Genomic DNA, 26,543 nt, shown 5'->3' with positions numbered 1-26,543 from the left:
ATGGAATGAAGTCTGAATATATTGAATGAAATATATATTGAATATAACTTGATATATATGGATGAAGTCTGAATATATTGAATGAAATATATATTGAATGAAACTTGATATATATGGAATGAAGTCTGAATATATTGAATGAAATATATATTGAATGAAACTTGATATATATGGATGAAGTCGGAATATATTGAATGAAACTCGATATATATGGAATGAAGTCTGAATATATTAAATGAAACTTGATATATATATGTAAGGAAGTCTGAATATATTGGATGAAACTTGATATATATTGAATGAAACTTGATATATATGGAATGAAGTCTGATATATATGGAATGAAACTTGATATATATGGTATGCAGTCGGAATATATTGAATGAAACTCGATATATATTGAATGAAGTCTGAATATATTGAATGAAACTCGATATATATTGAATGAAGTCTGAATATATTAAATGAAACTCGATATATATGGAATGAAGTCTGAATATATTAAATGAAACTCGATATATATGTAAGGAAGTCTGAATATATTGAATGAAACTTGATATATATGGAATGAAGCCTGAATATATTGAATGAAAGTCTGAATATATGAAATGAAAGCTAAAATAAGTTCTCTGAATACACCACTTATAATCGAATTGTGTCATTGTAATGAAAGAGACCTGTCAGATGATGTACACTGGTATGAGCTCCACCTGTTAACATTAAACAGGATGGTACATTATCACAAGTCATAACAAAAGTTAGTTAGCGAGCCACAGGACTGAACCACCTCAATAAGGAAGCGGCAAAATATTTAGCTTCAGTAGAAGTGTGTAACCTGTGATATTTAATATTTTCACAAGTTCACTGGCACCACCCTGCTAAATGCTTCTGCAGCCCACTGCTCCGTGTTCCTCTCTCGTCTGTCTGTGCAGACGGTCCGATCGGCACTCTTGGATGAAACCAATTTAATTGAGAGGAGGTGTGGGTTTCTTTTTCCAATACGGATTGACTAAACAGCACATGCAGGACCCAAGAGGTTGATAACCCCTTCTGTAAATAAAATTGCAGTGAAAACATCTCGTGCCTCCCTCATGGTTGTATTACTAAAAGCTATGTCTAACCCGAAAACAGCATCTCATCCCAGAAACACAAGATGATGCAGGCCATACATGACGTCATTTTTCTTTCAATATATTCAGACTTTCATTCCATATGTATCAAGTTTCATTCCATATATTCAGACTTTCATTCCATATATATCGAGTTTCATTCAATATATTCAGACTTTCATTCCATATATATCGAGTTTCATTCCATATATTCAGACTTTCAATCCATATATATCTAGTTTCATTCAATATACTCAGACTTTAATATCATATATATCGAGTTTCATTCAATACATTCAGACTTTAATATCATATATATCTAGTTTCATTCAATATATTCAGACTTTCATTCCATATATATCGAGTTTCATTCAATACATTCAGACTTTAATATCATATATATCAAGTTTCATTCAATATATTCAGACTTTCATTCCATATATATCGAGTTTCATTCAATACATTCAGACTTTAATATCATATATATCAAGTTTCATTCAATATATTCAGACTTTCATTCCATATATATCAAGTTTCATTCAATATATTCAGATTTCAGTCCATATATATCGAGTTTCATTCAATATATTCAGACTTTCATTCCATATATATCAAGTTTCATTCCATATATTCAGACTTTCATTCCATATATATCAAGTTTCATTCAATACATTCAGACTTTCATTCCATATATATCAAGTTTCATTCAATACATTCAGACTTTAATATCATATATATCAAGTTTCATTCAATATATTCAGACTTTCATTCCATATATATCGAGTTTCATTCCATATATTCAGACTTTCATTCCATATATATCGAGTTTCATTCAATATATTCAGACTTTCGTTCCATATATATCAAGTTTCATACTATATATATTCAGATTTCAATCCATATATATCGAGTTTCATTCAATATATTCAGACTTTCATTCCATATACACTACCGTTCAAAAGTTTGGGGTCACTTAGAAATGTCCTTATTTTTTAAAGAAAAGCACAGTTTTTTTCAATGAAGATAACATTAAATTAATCAGAAATACACTCTAAACATTGTTAATTTGGTAAATGACTATTCTAGCTGCAAACGTCTGGTTTTTAATGGAATATCTACATAGGTGTATAGAGGCTCATTTCCAGCAACCATCACTCCAGTGTAATGGTACATTGTGTTTGCTAATCGTGTTAGAAAGCTAATGGATGATTAGAAACATCTTCAAAACCATAGTGCAGTTACGTTATCACAGCTGAAAATGGTTTTGCTGGTTAGAGAAGCTGTAAAACTGGCCTTTCTTTGAGCTAGTTGAGTATCTGGAGCATCACATTTGTGGGTTCGATTATACTCTCAAAATGGCCAGAAAAAGAGAACTTTCATATGAAACTCCACAGTCTATTCTTGTTCTTAGAAATGAAAGATATTCCATGCGAGAAATTTCCAAGAAGCTGAACATTTCCTACAACAATGTGTACTACTCCCTTCAGAGAACAGCACAAACAGGCTCTAACCAGAGTAGAAAGAGAAGTGGGAGGCCCCGGTGCACAACTGAGCAAGAAGACAAGTACAGTAGAGTCTCTAGTTTGAGAAATAGACGCCTCACAGGTCCTGAACTGGCAGCTTCATTAAATGGTTCCCTCAAAACGCCAGTGTTAACGTCTACAGTGAAGAGGCGACTCTGGGATGCTGGCCTTCTAGGCAGAGTGGCAAAGAAAACGCCATATCTGAGACTGGCCAATAAAAGGAAAAGATTAATATGGGCAGAAGAACACAGACATTGGACAGAGGAAGATTGGAAAAAAGAATGGACGGACGGACGGACGAATCAAAGTTTGAGGTGATTGGATCACACAGAAGAAGATTAGTGAGATACAGAACAAGTGAAAAGATGCTGGAAGAGTGTCTGACGCCATCTGTTAAGCATGGTGGAGGTAATGTGATGTTCTGGGGCTGCTTTGGTGCAGGTAAAGTGGGAGATTTGTAAAAAATATAAGGGATTTTGAATAATGAAGGCTATCACTCAATTTTGCAACGCCATGCCATAAGCACTGTCCAACCTGTGGACAGCGCTTGATTGGAGCCAATTTCCTCCTACAACAGGACAATGACCCAAAGCACACTTTCAGATTATGCAAGAACTATTTAGGGAAGAAGCAGGCAGCTGGTATTCTGTCTGTAATGGAGTGGACAGCGCAGTCACCAGATCTCAACCCCATTGAGCTGTTGTGGGAGCAGCTTGATCGTATGTTACGCAAGAAGTGTCCATCAAGCCAATCCAACTTGTGTGAGGTGCTTCAGGAAGCGTGGGGTGAAATTTCTTCAGATTCCCTCAACAAATTAACAGCTAGAATGCCAAAGGTCTGCAATGTTGTAATTGCTGCAAAGGGAGCATTCTTTGATGAAAGCAAAGTTTGAAGGACAAAATTATTATTTCAACTAAAAATCATTATTTCTAACATTCTCAATGTCTTGACTATATTTTCTATTCATTTTGTAACTCATTTGATAAATAAAAGTGTGAGTTTTCATGAAAAACACAAAATTGTCTGGGTGACCCCAAACTCATTCAATATATTCAGACTTCAATCCATATTTAGCGAGTTTCATTCAATATATTCAGACTTTCATTCCATATATATCGAGTTTCATTCAATATATTCAGACTTTCATTCAATATGTATCAAGTTTCATTTAATATATTCAGACTTTCATTCCATATATTTCGAGTTTCATTCAATATATTCAGACTTTCATTCCATATATTCTGAGTTTCATTCCATATATTCAGACTTCATTCCATATATTATTTCCTGAATGGCTTGCCATAATATATATAATATATATATATATATATATATATATATATATATATATATATATATATATATACAGTATATGAAATTGTGAAGTGTGAAAGTTTGATGAATCCAGTTAGGTACTGTCGTCTTGCTATTGTAACTCAGTGCAATAACACTAGAGGAACCTACCCTTGCATCCGTGACTTTAAACTCTCTCAGGATGTACTGAGGCATGTTGTACTCAGCCATGGGGTCAACAACAAAGTATTGGTAGCGTGCAGAGCGGTCAGAAGGCCAGTACTGATGACACTTTTCCTAAAGAACGGAGACAGTAAATGTATTACAATAAACTCCATTAAGACTGAATGTCAAGATAAGTTTTGAGTTTCATATTTTTTAAATGGGAAGACCAATGTCAAACCACTTCAAGCTAAATATGAATGTTCCAAAACGGGCTGTAGTCAGTGAGGTCAGCCAGATTCACCAATTATCCCTTTGTTTACACCAGATGCCAGAGTGTGTGTTGGCTGCACAGGGTGTATGGGACTGTTTTTAATCAATTGCAATTTTTTTATTTTCAATTTGAAGAGAATTTTACCATAGTAGCCCTGTGAAGCAAATGTTGCTTTAGTGGTATTCTTAATGTTATATCATAACTTGACATTTGATTGCGATACATTACCCGCCCCATCTCGCGTAGCTTGGTGAGCATGACTACAATTGTGGAGTTTTGTTCCCACAGCATTCTCCAGAAATCCTCAGTGGTCTCTGGCAGTGGGCCCTGGGCTGCCATGTAAGCTTTCTGTTGCCTGCAAATTAGAGCAAATAAATTATTGTCAACTACCGTTCTATAGTATAATGTAATATCACTGACAATAATTATAGCCAGAAGAAGAAATGATGTTGTACTATATCGTGATGTTCAGTAACATGTATACCATCATTAAAAGTCTGTAAAAGTCTTTAAATTGTACTTTATTTTTCCCAGGCATTAATGTGCTTTGTTTTTGGGCATGCATGGCTTATCAGACATCGGTGTGAGCCAAAGGGAAAAATAATGAACACTTCTACACTTCTACACTCCAGTTACTTCAGTATTACTTGACAAAATGCTTCGTCTTTGTGTGGATTAACCATGCCAGTGCTGACTTTATCCAGCTTAGCCTAGCTCTTATATGATCCTGACTCGGATTAGTCAATACCATAGAATGTATATAAAATGGACGTCATCTCGCTCGGCTGGAAGTGAAGCTTCCACAAAAACTGCTCCCCCTGGTGGCTGGCTGCAGTTTAGGTCAAAAACTCTGTCTCCCCCATTCATTTGAACGAGGCTGCAGTCAAACTTTAAAAAATAAAAACACGTGGTATGAATGTTTCTCACATCCGTATGCTGTGGTGATATGTAGTTATTATTTGACTGTTTTGTGTTCAAGGCCTCTTTTTCTGAAAAGTTTCTTCTTCGTTAGTTATTAGAGGTTAAAAAACGGGTTTTACATCCGGGTTTACTTTGATTGACAGCTGCCGTAGAGGGAAACTCCGTAGGACCCTGGGCCGCTACACTGTAGAGCGGAGCTTGTTACCGTGGAAACACAAATTCCCTACTGTGCAGACTCAGGCTGCAAAAAATTTACAAGATGGCAGGGTTCTGGAACGGGATACTTTGTCTTCAAAACCGTTCAATGGAAAAAGGCGGCGCGACGCTCTCCATTATACATACAGTCTATGATCCTGACTCAGACGAGTCAATACCCCTTGGATGTCCCAGAGAGTCAGCTGACTGCCTCAGCACAGTGGAAGTTCTTACTGTACGACCACAGGAACAAAGGGAGCATCTTGCTGTTTCAGACCAAGCTGCTCTTGCTTACAGCGTCTTGTTGAGTTTCATCTGGGCAGCCAGGTCACTGTTTGAACTGACCCTTGAATAAGGCGCTTTACCAAACCATGCTGCAAAAAGTATGCAAAATATGCACAACAACATTCTGTGGCTGTGGCACTGGTTGATGCTAGATAATGTACTGGTCTACTTAGCATATTTCACTGTTTTATTGAATTAGAAAAATATACACTTGATATACACAATCATCTCACCAATAAAATTTGAATCATCAAACTAAAGGAGGGTACACACTACAGGATAATCGGGCTGATTTTTGTCCTGATCTCCTCCTTACGGTCAAAGCCAGCAAAGGCCCGATTGTCGGATGTTTGCAAACGACATGGTGTGTGATTTTCCTGTGGTGTGGGGTGTGTTAAGAGGGATTTTGTCCTGTTGGAGCCACTCGGAAGGCCTCAGAAGGAGAGATTGTAAATAATGAACATGTTTAATATTTGTGACTATAAATCCTGTAGAGTGTGGGATGTAGTGATGGGAATTCCGGCTCTTTGTAGAAAGCCGGTTCTTTTGGATCGGCTCACTACAAAGAGCCGGCTCTTTTGGCTCCCAAGTGGCTCCCAAGATTTTTTCTTGTTTGAATGAATGTATGACCTAAAATAATGTTAAATTATATGTCAAATGAATAACTAATGTAAAAAACATACATTATATCGAATGTGTATCATTTAAAAGGCTTTATTTATATGCTCAACATGGAGCAGAGTGTTACAGAAATTAAATTATAAAGTACAAAAAAGAAGACTCATCTCAATTAGACAAAAAGGGTCAATCTCTGATTGTATGTATATTATTTATAAACTTCTAAACACCTTCATTAACAGCAGGTTCCCTTCACTGTCTTTATTCTTCTAACTGCACTGATGGATAAACAGTTCTAATGTCCATGACCTGGATGACTGAGATCCTTCACAGACAGATCTAATGTGCCTTTGCAGGTTTTTTGTGGAGCCTGATTGATGACATATTTTAACCTTGCACAGTCTACACTCTGCCTTTAAACTGACTATGCCGTTTAAATGTGTCTAAAGTTTACTGTGTTTCCTGCAGTCACTCGTTTTTTCACCTTTCTAGTGCGTTCTCTGTCTGTCGCGCACATTCTCCCTCTCGTCTCCCTCCTGTTGGTGTGCTCACTGTGCTGTGTGTGTCTGGAACACCTTCCCTCCCCATTCTGCTCAATGTCGACACGTGACTGGTCAAGATGCCACCATGTCTTGACCAATAACGTGAGGTTTTAACAGAAAAAGACGAGAAAAATTAAAAAAACAGCTCCCAGTCAGGAGCCGGCTCCCGTCGTTCACTTCAAAGAGCCGGCTCTTAGAGCAGGATCGTTCGCGACCGACACACCACTAGTGGGATGCTCCGAGAGGAGCAGAGCACGCACAGTGTGTAATGTCACGTGTACCAGAGCAAAAGCCAATCAAGAGGCGAGCTGACTCAGATGACTGATGGAGGAGGAAGTAAAAAACAAACAAAAACATGACACCAGTGAAAACAAAAGTCTCTTGGACCTTTTTCCATAATCATGTTTCTTTTTTGTGCGTGTTTTTTTGAAAGTAAGAGGCCAACAACAATCATCATTGTTTCTTCCTTTTCGTCTCCCATGTTTGTTTACACCTATGTCACGTTTTACTATGCAAGATTTGGAATATTGAGTGTGAAGAACCTGAAACTCTGCTGAAGAATTGTTTAGTGTGTGGTGTGCTCCGTAGTGCACACCACACACTATAAGATCAGAAGAGAGAGATCTTGTGCCATCTGTCTTTTGTTGTCATCAAGTGTGTGGCCTCTAAATGTGTGAAGGTTTGAAGAATCCTGTAATGTGTGCCAGCCTTTAGTCTCCTATTCGCCATTGTTCCTTAGATTCCTCTTATTGCGATGTCATAGTTGTCATCAATCCTTTTTCCAGTTTCAACTTCAATGTTAAATACATTTTGTGTACTTGCCTATATCCATCAATAAGGCTGGCATTGATGTAGTCGGACCCCTCCACCCCTCTTATTGGCTGCAGGCAGACACGATTGGATTCAAAAGGCAAGATGTTCACCAGCCGGTTTTTGAATTTGTTACATGGTAGATTGGCACTGATGAATCTTGAGTTGTGTGCATTTGAATTAGCCAGTTTCTGCAGAGACAAAGAAGAGGACACTTTCCTCAGACGACCACATCTCAGCTCTCATGACACTTTTAGAATGATGCATTTCAGTAGCGCTCCAGAAGTATCAGTTTTTCAATGGCCAATGCCAATAATTAGAGAGCAGGTCGGCCGAAGATGCACATTTCAAGTTGTTGATGAAATACAAGTACTTAAAAACAATAACATATTGGGAGGTGTTCTGGGAGGAGGCCACGGGGAAGACCCAGGACACGCTGGCGAGATTAAATCTGTCAGCCAGCCTGGGAACCCCTCGGTATCCTCCCAGAAGAGCTAGTGGAAGTGGCCGTGTAGAGGAGTGTCTGGGCTTCCCTGCTGAGACTGCTGCCCCCGCGACCCGGACCTGGATCAGCGGAGGAAGATGGATGGATGGATGGATGGATGGATGGATGGATGGATGGATGGATGGATGGATGGATGGATGGATGGATGGATGGATGGATGGATGGATGGATGGAACATATGAGAAACAAAGTTACTAACCTTGAAATTAACATTTGAACAAATAAAGTAGGCCAAAAAAATATTTGGCTAAGTATAATATTTTCATAAGGGAATTCTGGATGTCTGTCCAGTCATCTGTAATTATGAAGATTGAAAAACTACATGGTAAATATTTGTGTAAAAAACAAACTTACAAACAAACAAACAAACAAACAAAAACCAGTCATTCATAATAATTATATTCCATGTACATTGCAATCTTAAGAGCCATTTTTACAGACTTGCTTTTATGTGACTTTATCTTTCTAACCGCTTTTACTTCTATTTTATTATGAATTTTAGTTTTTATCCAACTAATTAATTGTCTTACATTTTATTTGATTATTTTATTTGCTTATTTATTGTTTAATTAATTTGTATTATTATTATTATTTTTCATTTATTATTTTAATGTTCCTAATTTATCCTTTTCCTTTTTTCGCATTTTCCCGATGTGATGTCGTCCTCTCATTCTGAAGACCTCTTTTATTGTCCTTTTAATGCTTTTATTTACTTCTCCATTTTTATTTATTACTATTATTATTATTACTATTATTATTATTATTATTTATTTATTTTATCTACTTACCATTGAAAAACCTCTCAACAGTGATTTATTGGTCTATTGTCTCACCACTTCATACTGTTTAATTGACGTGTATTCTTTTTAACCTAATGCGTTGCATTTTGTTTGGCATTGATAAAATTCCTCCTCACTGTCTAAATGTTTACTTTGTAATCTGAACCACACTTTGTTTGTCAAAGCACTTTGCAAACATTTGTTTTTAAAGGTGATATATAAATCAAGTTATTATCATTATTATTATTATTATTATTATTATTATTATTATTATTATTATTATCATATAAATGTCCAGTATTATGGTTTAAATGTATTTGCTAATTCTTATCAATTCATAAGAATTAGCAAATACATTTCGGTCTATTTCCTTTTCACACAGATATCTTTGTGCTCTTTGATTAAAATAAAATCCTCTCTGATTTTTAGATCATTCTATAAAAGCTGAAAATGTCAAATGAAACTTATAAATATTGAAGACTGAGTCAGTGAATAGAGGTCTTATTGGGTCACATCTGGAATCCGGGACCTGAGACATGACAGGGTTGGCAGTATGTTTCTTTTTGCTTAATTAGGTCTTGGAAGGGTCCTTCATTGTGCTTGATACCCAGGTAGTTACACGAAGACCCAAGGTAGGAGCAGATCGCAAGAGAAATCCAATGCTGCTATAGAAATGATATAAAGACCTGAAGTTGAATGGCACTTCTTTAGTCCAGGTTTTGTATTTGTGTGTATAATGATGGCAGAAAGGTAAGCAATGTTAAGTGTTTGTGTGTGGTAATGGGGGACTCAATTCTATAAGGCACATTTCAGAAACAATCTCAACAAAATGAATGACTGAATATTGTTGAACATTATGTAGGCTATAGGTAGAAACACTAGTCGATTTTTAAAAGGTCAATTTTTTCTCAGATCTCTCGCCCCTAAAATACATTATGGGTCCAGGTGTAAAATGTTTTTAAAATGATGTGTCAAATTAAATCTAAGAGCAAATATATTGATTCTGATATAGTAGGGGTCCTACTTTATTTTCTTTTAACTTTGTTGATTTACACAGCAGAAGCATGGCAGGCTTTAAAGTAATAAGATGCTTCACAAAATAATCCTTTAATCTTCAGTGTTTAGTTCAGTTTTTACAAGAGCAGAAATGATCCCCAGAACTGCTCTTTTTCTAATCTAACAGGCAGATCATGTAAATCCAGTGAATAACATTACAAGAATGACATTTATTACTGTGTCTTCCCTTAATTGTATGCTCTTTTTTTTGGCTTAATACGGGACCTGAGAAACGAAATTTCGTTCCATATCATGCGACAGCTTGTATTGGTATGACAATAAAAAACCTTGAATCCTTGAATTGAATCCTTGAATTAACTGCAAAGCTGTTTCCTGGTGGTTTGTGGCTCCAAAATGAAAAGGAAACACTCAAAGGGTGCATGCTTTCCCAAGACCAATATACCAGTCTTCTATGTTCTGATCGTTGATTTTATTATCTGTTGGTAAACAGTGAATATAAATTTCTACATTGGAAGACCAGCTATAGTTTGCCCAACCAGTCCACATGTGCTTTGTGGACCTGGAGAAGGCTTACGACCGTGTCTCCCAAGGTATCCTTTGGGGGGTGTTCAGGGAGTATGGGGTGGATGGCCTGTTGCTATGGGCTATTCAGTCTCTGTATTGTCAGAGCCAGAGTTTGGTTCGCATTGTCGGCAGTAAGTCAAATTTGTTCCCGGTGGGGGTTGGACTCCGCCAGGGCTGCCCTTTGTCACCAGTTCTGTTCATAACTTTTATGGACAGAATTTCTAGGTGCAGCCAAGTGGTAGAGGGTGTACGGTTCGAGGCCTTGGGATTCCATCTCTGCTCTTTGCAGATGATGTCGTCCTATTGGCTTCATCGAACAGTGACCTCCAGCTTGCACTGGGATGGTTTGCAGCTGAGTGTGAAGCAGCGGAGATGAGGATCAGCACTTCCAAGTCTGAGGCCATGGTGCTGTGTCGGAAAAGGGTGGCTTGCCCTCTCCGGGTCGGAGGAGAGTCTTTGCCCCAGGCTGAGGAGTTTAAGTATCTTGGGGTCTTGTTCACGAGTGAGGGGAAGAGGGAGCGTGACATTGACAGACGGAGCGGCGTCTGCAGTGATGCGGACACTGTACCGGTCTGTTGTGGTGAAGAGGGAACTGAGCCTGAAGGCAACGCTCTCAATTTACCGGCCAATCTACGTTCCAATCCTCACCTATGGTTACGAGCTATGGAAAAATAGCATGAATTTGAATGTAGCATTTCCTCAGGACTCCGTCTAACCCCTCCCCTCGGAGCGCCTCCAAAACGACGCCCTTGCTCACATGCACGAGCGCCGCTGATTCCCGACCATATAATGTTGACTGATTCAAAACCGGTCCACAGCACATGGTTTGTGTTTTACACTAAGTCAACTCATGTCTCACAAATCCTAAACATTAGGATTTGATTGGTTTCATCATTTGTCTTCTGATGGCCGGGATTGGTTGGTGTTTTCCCAGGTTTACTCCGGCTGGAGATTGCGGCTTTTTTTACCTCTTTTTTAAGAACACATTATGGATTGATGCCTTCGGGACAGAAAGATCATTTTAACCAGTATAACAAAAAGTGGATCTAAATCTGACTATCAACCCCAGCTTTTACTTAGCATCAGAAAATGTTACACAAGAACAAAAAGTATCATGAAAACTGAAACTTGTTATAAAGTCTGTTTTCATTTAACTCCATGTTTAAATGTATAAACTGTGTAGCAGTTTGTAAGTCAGATCTGCTGATAGTGCTCACTAGTGGGTCTTATCTGGGCCAAGTCCAACATAAGCCGGAGTCAGATTTGGTCCTTAATGTCTTATGTATTATTTATAATGGGGTGGAAATTGAGGTGGATATCTTTAGCCTTTAACAAAGCATCTGAGGATCATGCCAGTAGTTTTTTGTAATCCTGGTGAGAAACATACATTTGGACACAGAAAAACAGGTGATCAACAAAGAAAACTCAAGCTCTTTCACAACAATCAAACAAGGAAAAAGGCTTCTACCTTGAACTCTAGTTCCATGGCGGCAACAGTCTCTCCAGGAGGAATCTGGGTGAGCTTCTGTATGTGGACATACAGGTTTCGGGCAGGGATGTCCGTATTGCCGTATGTGGCAGCTTCTAGCAGGGCTTCATGGATGAATATGTACTGATCCTCAGTCTGCACCATATAATTCCTCTGAGTTCTTATACACGTTACATAACCATAGATGTCCACTGATTTCTCATGTTTCATTCTCTCTAGCATGGCGTCGATCACAATAAAGCAACCAGTCCTCCCCACACCAGCACTGAAAGAGAAAAAGAAGGGCTTTAAATGGAAAGCAAAGTAACTAAAGCTTTTCAATACTTGTTTTACTCAGCAGTAAACAATATGAGACGATACCATTACTAGGCAAAAAAAATGGTGTTATCTTGCATTCAGAGAAACGGTTTTTTGTATAAGCCTTCATAATAATGAAAGATTTTAGTACAGACTCCTTATACATACACTTCAATGCCATACCCTTTTTAGCCCATATGTTCGTCCTTTTCTGGAACAACTTGCCTGCTGACCTTAGGTCCATCACAAATGTCTCTACTTTTGAAACTAAACTCAAAACCAATTTACTTTCCAGAGCGTATGAGTAGTTATACTGTTAGCATGTTAATATGATGACTCATGTTGCTGGCTGCATATGCGGCAATGCTTTTCTATAGGATTTTATTTTCCTTATGCTTTTTTGAGATTGCTGTATTCTGTGTCTGGTGTATGTAGAGTGTGTCCATTTTTGATTCTAATTCTGTAAGCAACAGTTATTTATTGTTTTACTGTCATCCTCAATGGACAGCACATTGAGCTTACCTGTAATGAAATGTGCTTTATAAATTGCTGTCGCTATTACATCATTCATTTTGTGGAACCTCATCCTAACTATGTTCAATTAATCCTACCTGAATTCACTTGAGAAAAAAGATGCACTAATGAGCAAAAAATACTCCACACGTATATTTTTAGCAGATGTAATTAACTTTAATAACTACTTTTCTATCCCAAATCCTAATGGACAATAAAGTTAGATATGGTTGTTTAGATTATTTGGCTCTAGAGAATCACCTGTATCATGGTACAATGTAATAAACTAAACCAAACGCATAACAACAGGCTACTTTGCAAAACTTCACTCAGCCTTCCCTGCATATATTTAAATCATCCAAGGTTAAAATGTCAGATCTTCAGTGTCCTAAATCAATCACCAGCATCAGCAAGACTAAGGAGCTGGTGGTGAACTACCAGAGGAACAGGAGGCCCCCAGCCCCAGTCCTCATCCAGGGGGAGGAAGTGGAGAGGGTGGACTCACTACTCATACACTACAGTCATGGCCAAAAGTTTTGAGAATGACACAACTATTAATTTTCACAAAGTCTGCTGTTTCAGTTTTTATAATGGCAATTTGCATATACTCCAGAATGTTATGAGGAGTGATCAGCTCAACTGCAATTAATTGCAAAGTCCCTCTTTGCCTTGAAAATGAACTTTATCACCAAAAACACATTTCCACTGCATTTCAGCCCTGCCACAAAAGGACCAGCTAACATCATTTCAATGACACACAGGTGTCACACACATTAACACAGGTGTGGGTGTTGATGAGGACAAGGCTGGCGATCAATCTGTCATGATTGAGTGACTGGACGCTTTAAAAGGAAGATGGTGCATGACACCATTGTTCCTCATCTGTTAGCCATGGTTACCTGCAAGGAAACACGTGCAGCCATCATTGCATTGCACAAAAAGGTCCTAACAGGGAAGTTTATAGCAGCGAGTAAGATTGCACCTCAGTCAACCGTCTATCCAATTATCAAGAACTTCAAGGAGAGAGGTTCAATTGTTGCCAAACAGGCTCCAGGGCGCCCAAGAAAGTCCAGCAAGCACCAGGACCGTCTCCTGAAGGTGTTACAGCTGCGGGATCGGGCCACCACCAGTGCAGAGCTTGCTCAGGAATGGCAGCAGGCAGGTGTAAGTGCATCTGCACGCACAGTGAGGTGAAGACTTTTGGAGGAAGGCCTGGTGTCAAGGAGGGCAGCAAAGAAGCCACTTCTCTCCAGTAAAAACATCAGGGACAGACTGATATTCTGCAGAAGGTACAGGGACTGGACTGCTGAGGACTGGGGTAAAGTCATTTTCTCTGATGAATCCCCTTTCCGATTGTTTGGGGCATCTGGAGGAAGGCTTGTTCAGGGAAGACGAGGTGAGCGCTACCATCAGTCCTGTCTCTTGCCAACAGTGAAGCATCCTGAGACCATTCATGAGTGGGGTTGCTTTTCGGTCAAGGGAGTGGGGTCTCTCACAATCTTGCCTAAAAACACAGCCATGAATAAAGAATGGTACCAGAACGTCCTCCGAGAGCAACTTCTCCCAACCATCCAAGGGCAGTTTGGTGATGAAGAATGCCTTTTCCAGCATGATGGAGCACCTTGCCATAAAGCAAAAGTCATAACAAAATGGCTCGGGGAACAAAACATTAAGATTTTGGGCCCTTGGCCAGAAAACTCCCCAGATCTTAATCCCATTGAGAACTTGTGGTCAATCCTCAAGAGGCGGGTGGACAATCAAAAACCCACCAATTCTGACAAACTCCAGGCATTGATTATGCAAGAATGGACCGCCATCAGTCAGGATTTGGTCCAGAAGTTGATTGACAGCATGCCAGGGAGAATTGCAGAGGTCTTGAAAAAGAAGGGTCAACACTGCAAATATTGACTTATTGCATGAATTCTGTGTAATTCTCAATAAAAGCTTTTGATACTGTACTCATACAAGTACCTTGGGGTCCAAATAAACAATAAACTGGACTGGTCCACCAACACTGATGCCATCTACAGGAAGGGACAGAGCAGACTGTTCTTCCTGAGGAGACTCAGGTCCTTCAGTGTCTGCAGCCGGCTTCTGAAGACATTCTATCAGTCTGTGGTGGCCAGTGCTCTCACAAACTGCGAGCCATCCTGGACAACCCCTCTCACCCTCTCCATGATGAGCTGTGGCTGATGGGGAGCTCGTTCAGTCAACGCATCATTTCACCACGGTGAAAGGCTGAACACTTCAGGCGCTCCTTTGTGCCCACCGCCATCAGACTGTTGAACAGTAACGGAGGCCACAGGCTGCACCGCTGACACCCCCCCTCCCCCCATGAACAGATCCATACCATCCCTGCATTGTCTGTCAATAAATAAAAATATTGGAATGAAAAACATGAATTAAAGCTGCATGCAGCATTGAACAGACCCTTGCATCTGCAAGCACATCCGGCATGGCACATGTAGGGCACAGCTTACACTGAGTTGTGGTGAAAGGTGAGGCCTATGTCTTGATGTCAGAGGTAGTTTACCTGCAGTGGATTACCATGGGGCCAGCATCTGGAGGATTTGTGGCTTTGACTCTACGTAGAAAGGCAATTGTTGGGGTGGGATACCCAGGCACTCCATGGTCAGGCCAAGCCATAAACTGGAACTGTCGTATCTCTCTTTTTTCACTTGACCCATTCTGTCAAAGCAGACATAACACACATTTACACATCGATTTGTCATTTTACAAAATAGGATGTTATAATAATTTAAAAAAAGATTAAATTGCAATCAATAAAATAAGTTTATATAGGGAATATCTTTTTGCAAAGTGAATGAACCCTGTCGGACATATAAAAGTTACCAATTCCTGCCACCAATGTCACATAAGGAGCTATTTTCAGCAAAAAAAAAAATGGAGCATAACAAGGATATCATAAGAGAGATAGAGAGAGGGGGGGGGAGAAAGAGGGAGAGACGCTGTGACTATTTTCAATATTAGTGTCTTTCTGACTGGGTTATAAAGCTCCTTGGAGCTAATGGTAAAACGTCCAGTCTGTTTGCCTCAAACAGCCTCAGGTTCAAGAGCATGAAATAACTGGTCACTAAGCCTTCTCAGATGCAAAGTGAAGTGAATTGTTTCTTACTCTTAATCATGGAGCCATACTGTATAATTAAAATCTTCAGCATCATGCACGGATATTTTGAGCCCAACAGTCTTTTTTAAACTTCATTGTTTGATTTGAACACCTTTTTATGTTGTACCGCATAAACAACTGTGTATATACGTTAGGCTGAAATATATTGAATTACCTATGACATTAGAAGGCTTATGTTAGTCCACTTGAGCCCAAACATAATTGGAATATATTTTCACATAAACAACTGTTAAGTTCCACAATTAGCACATTCTGGCAGAAATGGATTGGATGGCCTCAAAGTGGCTAGTAACTCTTGTCTAGTAATAGACCTAATCTTTCCTGTAAACTATAGCCAACTTTATCATATTACTGATCATATCATAACTTTATAATGACATTTTCAACACACTTCTAAAACAGATGCAAAGCAGTGTGTTTGCACACACCCTGCAAGAAGGAGCGCTACTGCAGGTCATTCATCCCATTTGCAATCAGACTGTTTAACAGCAGCACTGCTGTGTCCCGTTAGTCATCTTTCATTGCACTACAGCTACTTTGTGACCTTGCACTATGTTCTGTCTTCCCGGGTCATTATCACACCCACAAACTGACTGTAAACTTGGAGCAATGTTATCTGTGCAATAACAAACCTTACTATCGATTCATAAGATAGAAGTGTACATAGTGTAGATATCTCTTATATTTACTATATTTTATTTTATATTCAACTTATCATTATTACTATTACTATACTACTAAAATTATTTTATTTAAAGGTGCTGTGAGGAACTTTTGTTTTGTATTGATTCTGGAGCCCCCTTGTGGACAAAGTGATACCTCTTATCTCTTGTCCTATACATGCAAAAGTAGTGTTTTCAACAAAAGCCTCATCCTGTTGTGTTCAACAGTCAACTTTATCAGGCAATGTGATTATTTGCAATGAAAACAGTCAAAGAAAGGCTGTTTCTGAAGCAAGATGTCCGTCATCTGGTCTGACACCTACCCCCCAAGGGCGGTTTCAGGCATTAAAAATTACAACAGAGAAGGTGTCAGTGTTGCTGCTGATGGTCTTATTTGCTATTGAAGGTTATAAAGAGGCATCAGTATCATTTTCAGTCTGTTTCTCAGCCATTTCAAAACTCCTCATAGTGCCTTTAACAATTTTTTTTTTAAAGCTGCTGTTGGTAGGAATGGTGTAAAAAACGTTACTGTTTTTCTGCTGGGTTTGGAGAGAAGGTCATCATATCCATCGGTACTCATCGGTAAGTGAAGTCATTTGAGACTATTTCGAAATCTCTGGCCCCTACTACATCCTCTGATTGGTTATGAGTCCGGCACTATCATGACTGCACACGCGGATCTGTGTTGGGGGGCTAAGAGGAAATCTGGTTGGGAGGGATAGTGTTGACATTCAAAGTCCCTCTCTCTGAACAGATGTTTACTCCGTGACTACCAACAGCAGCTTTAACGATGTATTTTTTTAACTTACTAATAAAAAAAAGTCCTAAAAAATCCACAAAAGAAAATCCACGTATGAAACACTGAGGATCACAAGGAAGAGACACTGGAGAATACACTAGAAAGACGAAGCAGGAGAAAAGACATAGAACTCATGAACTGACACAGAAGGGAGGAAACACAGAGACTATATTTTCTCCTCTATCCCTATTTCCAGACCCAACTCAGTCGAGGCAGATGTCTGTCTAACATGAGTCTGGTTCTGCTGGAGGTTTCTGCCTGTTAAAGGGAGTTTTTCCTCTCCGCTGTAACTAGCTAAATACTGTGAGGTGCAATGCTCATGGTAGATTAAGGTGGGGTCAGACTGAGTCTTATCCTGTCTTGGTGTTGGGTCTCTGTTCATAATTTGACATAGAGTGGTCTAGACCTGCTCTGTTTGTAAAAGAGTCTTGAGATAACGTTTGTTTTGATTTCTATACAAATAAAGATTGATTGATTGATTGATTGATTGATTGATTGATTGATTGATTGATTGATTGATTGATTGATTGATTGATTGATTGATTGATTGATTGATCGAAATACCTACAAGGGCCCTCATTTTTGGCCTTCATTTATCAAACGTGCATTCGACAGAAACCATGATCATTTCCACTCAAGATATATAAGACAGCTCAAAGTTACACATTGCCTATGTACGTATAAGGTAAGGTTTTGAAGAAGGATGCTTAAATTAGATGTTTTAACTTCAGCTTGAGTTTGATTTTCAAACCCAGGATGTTGCCTGCTGCAGGGATTTTCTTTTAGACGTGGTATTTCAGACTCCCATTAATGCCTCTTTTCAGGCTGCCAAACATCACATGTTTATGTCCCTTATACCTCTGTGGCTATGGTGTCGATCTCCAGTTCTGAGAAGTTTCCCATGTTGGAAATCCTGAGGGCGATCCTGGCTGAACAGTGAATAATTAGTGGCATTATATTTCAATGAAGATTGTTTTCAGCAGCCACATATATCAACATCTGATCATGCGTTGTGATTGGCACAGATACGCATGTGTCATAGATCACATGTGAACCCGGTCGTATGCTGATTTCTGCACTCAAACCTGCGCAGGTTTCTACACCAAATTAGGGCCCTGATTAGACACAGGTGTGACAAAAGACATAGGTTAACATTTGAGGTGCAATTAAAGTTGAGGGAAACATAAAAGGGCATTAGGTAAAACCAAACCTGACACACAGGGATCAAGAACTACTAAATCAAACAGGAAACACTAAGGACAGAACACAGAGAAAAATACACAGGCAAGAAATACAGGAACAGAAAACATGGTAAAAAAGGCAAAAGACTACAAATAACAAAGACCTAACTAAAGCAGCTCCAGACAACTACAGCAAAAACATTCTACTTAAATATGCTCAAATGAAGTTCTTATATGATAATATTACAGTGGGGCAGTAACTGATCACAGATCTGTCAACATTGCCAGAAGCAATGTAACTAACTGGTTGCTTATGGGAGCTTATCCTTGACTCTTCCATCTTCCAAACATTACAAACGTCTTTCATGTTTTGTGTTTGTGCGTGTCGTGTGCCATTGGTCAAGTGTGTGTGTATGTGTGTGTGTGTGTGTGTGTGTGTGTGTGTGTGTGTGTGTGTGTGTGTGTGTGTGTGTGTGTGTGTGTGTGTCCCGCTACGATCTCTGTTTACTTTGCTACAGAGATTCAGAGCGTGTTATGTTAATCTACAGCTGATACATGTTGCTGTTTCTCATACAGACATGATTACATGAAGAATAGAGAGGAGGAAATGAAATTCACGGCTGATGGACGAGGATCTCGGAAGTGCTGTAAATGCGGGAAAAACAATGCCGCCGAGCGGACCAATCACAGGGGTTACAGTCCACGTCGATTCTACAAGTAGTAACATTTTGAAAGAGGTGCACGTCAGCTGCGTGCGTAGGCCTCTGCGTAGGTACGGGAGCCACGTGGAGCCCCGGCGTAGGCTACGCCGTCAATTCGACGCGGAAGTATAGATAAGGCTTTAGGACCTAAAGGTGTATTTGGACCAAGAGTTCCGGGGTCTTTTAGCCCCCAGAACTACTGTACCCTGAACTAAAAGGTTCCTGTGGCCCCATTGTTGTCTGTGTTTCGACCGTGGGCTGAAGTCCCAGGTAGATTGTGTAAATCAGGCCAGTGAAGTATGGAGAGAAAAAAATAAATGCATTACACCACCAGACCAGTAGAGGGCAGTAAAACAAAGAGGAATGCCATTCATCACAGATGACACCATAGAAGCAGACGGACAGGCAGGTATCATTATGAGCAACACAACAGTTAGCCTGTTAGCATGAAGAGACTCAGCTGGTCTGTTTTAGATGGTGCTATATTTCATCACAGATAGATTCACTGAATCAACACGTGAGAGGAGATAAGCACGAGTAGCAAAGACGTTTCAACACGGCTTTAAAATCCTTTTTAAGGCGAGCGATACGCTGTCAGAACTGAAGAAGCCTTTCAGAGGAGGGCTGAAACATCTTCAAGAAGTTCTACTAAGTCCAGTTGCCTTTTTGGATCAAGCTTAGAATGACCATGTCCTGAATGACTGAGAACTCTCAATGCCACATCAGGCTTCATAATCAAACTTAACTTAACAAGATATCACTGCAGTCTGTAACAGCCAGCTCTTTTGTCCACTTAGTCACAACTCTCCCACTCTGTGTGCTTCACAGATAGTAATCATTATTGTTGACGGCTACTGAGGGTGAACAAGGCTCAGTGTTTATTTGCATATGATGCTTGAAAATAAGATCCCATTTTTATTACTGCTAGCGGAGCAGCCACAGTTGTGAAGCCAACTTATGTCAACATGGAGGCCAAGTAACAATAGCAGGCAAATCAATAGTTTTTTTCTTAAAGGTGACATATCATGCAAAATCGACTTTTTAATGGTTCTCTACCTGAAATATGTGTCCCTGGCATGTCTACAAACCCCCCGAAAATTAAAAAAAAAATCCATTCTGCCCCTGTTTTGATTTCACCACCTTTCTGTAGATGTGTGCTGAAACAAGCTGTTTCAGACTTCCGTGTTTTTCATACGTCACAACGCCATCCGGTCTGTAACGGAGTCAGAGCTCGGAGCTTGTTCAGCCCATAGACTGTTTAAAATAATAATGAACCCCTCCTCCATTTTTCATTACCTGCACACATGTGTGCTAACAAGGAGCTTAGGAGGGAGGCATGCTAGTTGTAGGCTGTCTTAATAAACACAAAGGTCAGTTTTACTCCCCACGTCTGCAGATTTGAAGATCTAGTGGATGATTTTTACTTGTCATGGATAAGTGCTAGCGCTAGTTAGCATAGCCACATAGCTACATGTCGTAGCTGTAGCTGTGAACCAAGACACACGTCGACATACTGACAAATAAAACAACAAGAAACACTAAATCTGTGACCAATCCATCAGAAAGGTTCTGCTGCCTTTCTGGCAGAGGTCGGTTTTACTCCCCAGGCCTGCAGATTTGAAGATCTAGTGGATGATTTCTATTTATCATGGAAAAGTGCTAGTGCTAGTTAGCATAGCCACATAGCTGCATGTTCGTAGCTGTGTACCAAGACACACGTCCACATACTGATAAATAAAACAACAAGAAACACCAAATCTGTGACCAATGGTTCAGAAAGGTCCTGCTGCAGGCGCCTCTCCGTCAGGATCAGATTCTGGATCAGATTCAGAGGGTTGAAGTAACGCGAGTCTGTGAGCAGCCGTGTATATTCAGCCAACATGTAAACATTAGATCAACGTACTGGAGAGCCGAGGCCACATCCACTTCCTGAGGGGGCGTGGTCAGAGGGAAAACAGAGTGTTCTGAGGAGGGCTGAAGAAGAGGGCTTTTCAGGCATGCCAAAATCTGATTTCAAAGTGTTTTTTTGAGCATAAACTTTAAAGACATGTTTTGGGGACCTCTTAGACCAATATATATTGATGAAAAAAGCGTGATATGTCACCTTTAAATTTACTCATGTAGGAATCATGATTTTTTTTTGTACTGCAGATATCGTAACTATAACACTCCTAATCAAAAAAGTCAACATGTCTTATCATGTGGGGTTCCTTTTGAAGGAATTGTTGATTTAAAATGTGGCGATGTGTAAGTAGTGTACCTGACTTGTAGATCTTTCCAATGTTAAACTTCCTTTGTATTTTGAGCAGGAACACAGCATTCTGAAAAATGGTGGTAGTATCCCATGTTGTCGCAAAATATTCTACAATTAATGCTCCACACATCTGACTACTGTGAATTGTTGGAATAGTGGCAGAGCTAAACCAAGAAGGATCAACATGAAAGGTGCATGCCTGCATTGTATGTCTACTTATGCAGCCACACAAAATGTCCAATTAACAATCAGTGAGTGCTCAAAAAATACATGAATTAATCATGAACTGCTGTATTTAAGTAGAAAGTGTAAATGGAGCATACATCAGCAAACTCTTATTGCATGTTTTAATGATTATCTGTAGGGATATAGATATATTGAAAATCGGTAAAAGATCAATACAAATAAGGGTGGATTAAAATCGATTCAACATAATTTGTATCTGAATATTATTTTTAAACAGTAGAAGGTGCTATCTGCATTATACTCCACTTGTTCAACATCATGAAGTCTCTTGTCTGCTCTCTCGTCACTCACTGAGTGGAGGTGTTTTAAGTTTAAAGCATGTTTCAGGATCAGCTGACTGAAGGTGTTGCTCACAGTGGAGACGCTCAGCTGGGGGCTGCAGCTGAGTGACAGGTCTCCACGAGAGCTTTTTTTCTCCGCCGCCGGACTGATTCTGACCCGGTTGCACTCCTGGCGGACACATGACTGCATTTAAATGCTTATTTTTCTCAATAAGAAGGAGAAAACTGGACACTGTGAGTCTGAAATCTGATCCTGTTCAGTTGTCCTGTTACAGTAAATCCACATGTTGTAGTCTGAGTCTTCACTCTATGACCATGAGTCCACAGAGATTATTTATAAGCCTGCTCCTCACGTTGATATTCAGCATGTTAACATGTTGAACACCTCAATATGATCCGTAGCTGTTTAATACCGTCAGTAATATACACTGTGTCGTGAAGGAACATTTGATTTAGGAGAAAAAACGCATTTGTCATTATTTTTGACATGGACATTTTTCGTTTTTTAATGATTAAACGATAATTGATCGTTAACATTTCCAAAGATCGATCAGGGAGAATACATGAAAGTTACATCCCTAACTTAAGGAGATTGACCTTATTTGTTTTAATATTTAATACTTTCATTTGGGAATCGTTCACTTTCCATTTCTCTATAATTGTTCTGAAATTTTCCAACAAGGTACTTCTGTACAGTCATTTTAGTTTTTTTGTAAGGTGCTCAAAAAGTGTGCAGTGGTTTTATTTGAGTTAAAACACACCTTAAAAATGAAAAAGGATGACTTTGTTTACAAAGAAATATAAGAGAACAAATATATATCCCAACTGTCCATATCTGAATTTGAAATAAAATAATAGTGATTTAAATTTTGAGTTCAATCCAGTTTTCTTGAAAATCAAGAATCCTTACATTCCTAATTATCAGTTTACCTTGAGGGCTGTGTACCATGTCTGTGTACCATGTCTGTGTACCATGTCTGTGTACCATGTCTGTGTACCATGCCTAATCAGCAGCCGGTGGCTCACCTTGTAGAGGGCAAATGTCCGTAAGTTGTAAGTAGCAAGCTCCACAGTGTCCACCATGGTCACCTGAATCATCCCATATGTCTCTGTGCCCCGACTAGGCCAATACTGGTCACATTTTACCTGCAAAGAGACACACACCAAATATCAATTACACAAAATAGTAGAATCAATGTTGGAGTTCAGGAGGTAGACAAAACCACAAAACCACCGTACCACAAAAAACACATTTTCCAGCCAAGCTGTGGCTGAAAAAAAGTGTTAAAGGTTTGGATCCTTTTGAGCTGCCGCTTGCTAATGGTAGTATTTGTAGCACAGGTCTTATTTTCAAATGGGGCTCACAACCTCCAGTCGGTTGATCGATTTGTTGATCAGCTCTCCTCCGAGCAAATTCTGATTAGTCAGACAATCTCAAGTGCTACTTTCATAGGAAAGAAGACTGTAATCCATTATGTGCAGGGGTGGGGGTGGGGGGGTGATATATTTTTGAGTGATATTGTGTCATAAGAAAACATTATGAATGAAACTATTAAAATATATTTGACTTAGGCTCAGTTTTAATAATCAAATGGTCTTCAGTCAAAATAGCCAGTATCGACTCTGCCGTTTTAAAAACGCCAGAATGCCGAAACAGCACGTGTCTGCAGACCTGCAGGCTCGTGTAACAGTCCTTTGTGTATTTTCTTGTGTTTCTTTGTGTTGTTTGTCTTGTAGTTTGTGATCCCTGTGTTTCCAGCTTAGTTTTACTTCCTGCCCTTGTGTTTCCCTCCTTTCAACCTTTTTATTTTAAAATCTGCATTTGGGTCCGCTGATAAACAGTCTTATGCCTCGGCTCACTTGGCTATGCATTTCTAAATAATTTCATTCTGCAAGCCGCCTACATTCCTGGCCATGAAAATCGAGTAGCTGATGCTCTTTCTCGCTTAAAATTTCAGGAGTTCAAAACCCTGTGTCCCCATGCCAAGCCACACAGCATTCCCTGCCCTCCTTTCAACCGATGATCTTAGCTTGAGCTCTTCTAAGACCCTGCAAGATGTTTTGTACTCTGCCTCAAATGATATGAGAATTAGTCTATTAATAAGCACCATTAAAGCCTAAAGGCGTTTTTCGACCACAGGAACTTTACTCCGGAACTATGTGCATTTCGACCGGTGTACCCAGGGTCTAAATTTAGTTCAGGGGTAGATAATCTCCCCCCTAAAAAAGCCCCTGCAAGGGGGGGGGATACTTTTCAAAGGTCCCGGGGCTTTCTGGGGGCAGGGCCTGCAATGCTGAACATGTCTGATTGGTAGAATAACCGCAGTGTTTTTATTCCGCCCCCCGTCCACAATAACATCACACACATCTGTGAACACTTGATTTCTCTTTCTTTCATTAGTTTTTATTTGTTCTATCTTTTTTGTATGTGCGTGTACTTTTCAAAAGAAGAAGCTGTGATTCTCTTGATTTAGCAACTCGTAACAGTAGTCTTTTCTCAGTCCACCGTGAATGTGTCTCTCCCGGTGTTCCGGTTTTAAAAGTGACCCTGTAAACTGGAGACCTTCAGCTGAACGTGTCAGTGTTTGTGGAGTTTACACAGCTGTTGAAACACAGAGGGAGTTCCTGGGAATGCAAACTAGTTTAGTTTTTATCAAGATTTCAAAATATCCTCATCAGATATTTAATGATGGTCTAAAGACGTTTATGAGGGATGCATCCGGCTGAGAGTCTCCAGAGAGTCGCTGTTTAAACCAAAACACCGTCCGATCTCTTCGATCACGGCTTTTTGAGTTCAAAAGGATTTTAAAGCCGTGTTGAAACGTCTTTGCTACTCACGCTTATCTCCTCTCACATGTTGATTCAGTGAATCCATCTGTGATGAAATATAGCACCATCTAAAACAGTGCCAGCTGAGTCTCTTCATGCTAACAGGCTAACTGTTGTGTTGCTCATAATGATACCTGCCTGTCCGTCTGCTTCTATGGTGTCATCTGTGATGAATGGTACTCCTCTTTATTTTACTGCCTTCTACTGGTCAGGTGGTGTAGTGCATTTACCTTTTTTTTTCTCCATACGTCACTGGCCTGATTTGCACAATCTACCTGGGACTAAAAGACCCTGGAACTCTTGGTCGAAATGCACCCTATGACTCCTCCTTGTACTTCCATACTTCTTTCTGTGCCAACCTTTTCCTCAATCCTCTTCCAGGAGATTACTCCGCAGATTGTACCTTCATTGTATTTTTTTTGTTGAGTCCCGCCGTCTCTAAATGCAGAATATCAAAGCGATGTTGGCAGGAATTCAGTTTCACATGTGTGAATTTACTTCTCAATGGCCTTAAAAAGGCACGTCCTTCAGGCGATGACAAAAGGTTACCTCTCACTATCAGGATGGTGCATCAGTTGGTTTCTAGGCAAGAACTTTATTCACCATACACTGATATCACGCTGGAAGCGGTTCTCTTGATGTTTTTTGTTTATGGGTTTCTGTGTTGTGAATAGACCACAAGCAAGATCCCTGTTATTAAATCCTAAACAGGATAAGACTAACTGTGTTTGTCCTTTTTCTTCCATGATGACATTCCTACATCAACGGTCCCCAACCAATGGGCCCAATCCATTGTTTGTCCTTGAGGGTTGCAAGTCAATGTCAAAATCCTGGTTCTCCTCCAAGTGGTGCGACCTTTGCCGTAGCTGTGGTCTTCCTCAGGATTGCTATTCACCTCACTATCTCAGAGTCAACTGCAGCTCCCATTCTTCTTCCTACATCGACCTTGAAATCAACTAAAAAACAACAACACAATATTGTCCATCGTCCAACTGCTCAAAGTTAAGAGTCCACTGCTCAAATTTCAAAATAAGTCTAATAACAAGAGCAGAGAACAAATAATAATCAGTCAGCTAACTAAATTGATGACTCCCCTACTCCTACTCCTACTCCTACTCCTCCATCTCCACTTTCTGCAGTCCGAGCATGCTGTGGAGATTCTTTTTTAAGGAGCATTTCGGCATGCTGCGCTGTAAGCCTGCTCCTGTGCTCCTCAATGATAACTGACGCTGTGCTAAAGAGCCTCTCGCTCTCGACACTCGTGCAGGGAGCACAGACCCGTGGTGGCACAGAACCGGGGAGCACACTTTGCTCCCCGGTTCTGTGCCACCACTGGAAACTTGTGCATGACAAGTTTTGCACTCAGCTGCAACGTCTTTTTCAGACTTTAACTAAAAATACTGCCACACAGTATTGACATCACTCCTACTCCTTGCTACTTTTTTAGCACCTTAGCACACGCTGTTGTTGTGATCACATGGGCTCTGCATTCTGGATACGGGCGCTGCTGGATAGAAGTGCTGGAGCGGAGTCTGGAATGGACCGC

General features: G+C 39.8%; 1 protein-coding gene across 1 annotated transcript in view; it reads right to left on the bottom strand.

The window, feature by feature from the left end:
• Positions 1 to 26,543, bottom strand: part of LOC117805275 (receptor-type tyrosine-protein phosphatase F-like) — a 152,986-nt gene that overhangs the window by 2,591 nt on the left and 123,852 nt on the right. Inside the window, exons 24-29 of the mRNA XM_034673956.1 lie at positions 23,195 to 23,314; positions 15,430 to 15,584; positions 12,066 to 12,351; positions 7,745 to 7,923; positions 4,590 to 4,716; positions 4,097 to 4,222 (exon numbers count right to left, since the gene is read on the bottom strand). Coding sequence (XP_034529847.1) covers positions 4,097 to 4,222; positions 4,590 to 4,716; positions 7,745 to 7,923; positions 12,066 to 12,351; positions 15,430 to 15,584; positions 23,195 to 23,314 — 993 coding nt within the window. The remainder of the gene's footprint in view (positions 1 to 4,096; positions 4,223 to 4,589; positions 4,717 to 7,744; positions 7,924 to 12,065; positions 12,352 to 15,429; positions 15,585 to 23,194; positions 23,315 to 26,543) is intronic.

The sequence above is a fragment of the Notolabrus celidotus genome, chromosome 2, assembly GCF_009762535.1.
Source record: "Notolabrus celidotus isolate fNotCel1 chromosome 2, fNotCel1.pri, whole genome shotgun sequence".
Classification (NCBI taxonomy): Eukaryota; Metazoa; Chordata; class Actinopteri; order Labriformes; family Labridae; genus Notolabrus; species Notolabrus celidotus.
This window is presented reverse-complemented; position numbering and strand designations above follow the sequence as displayed.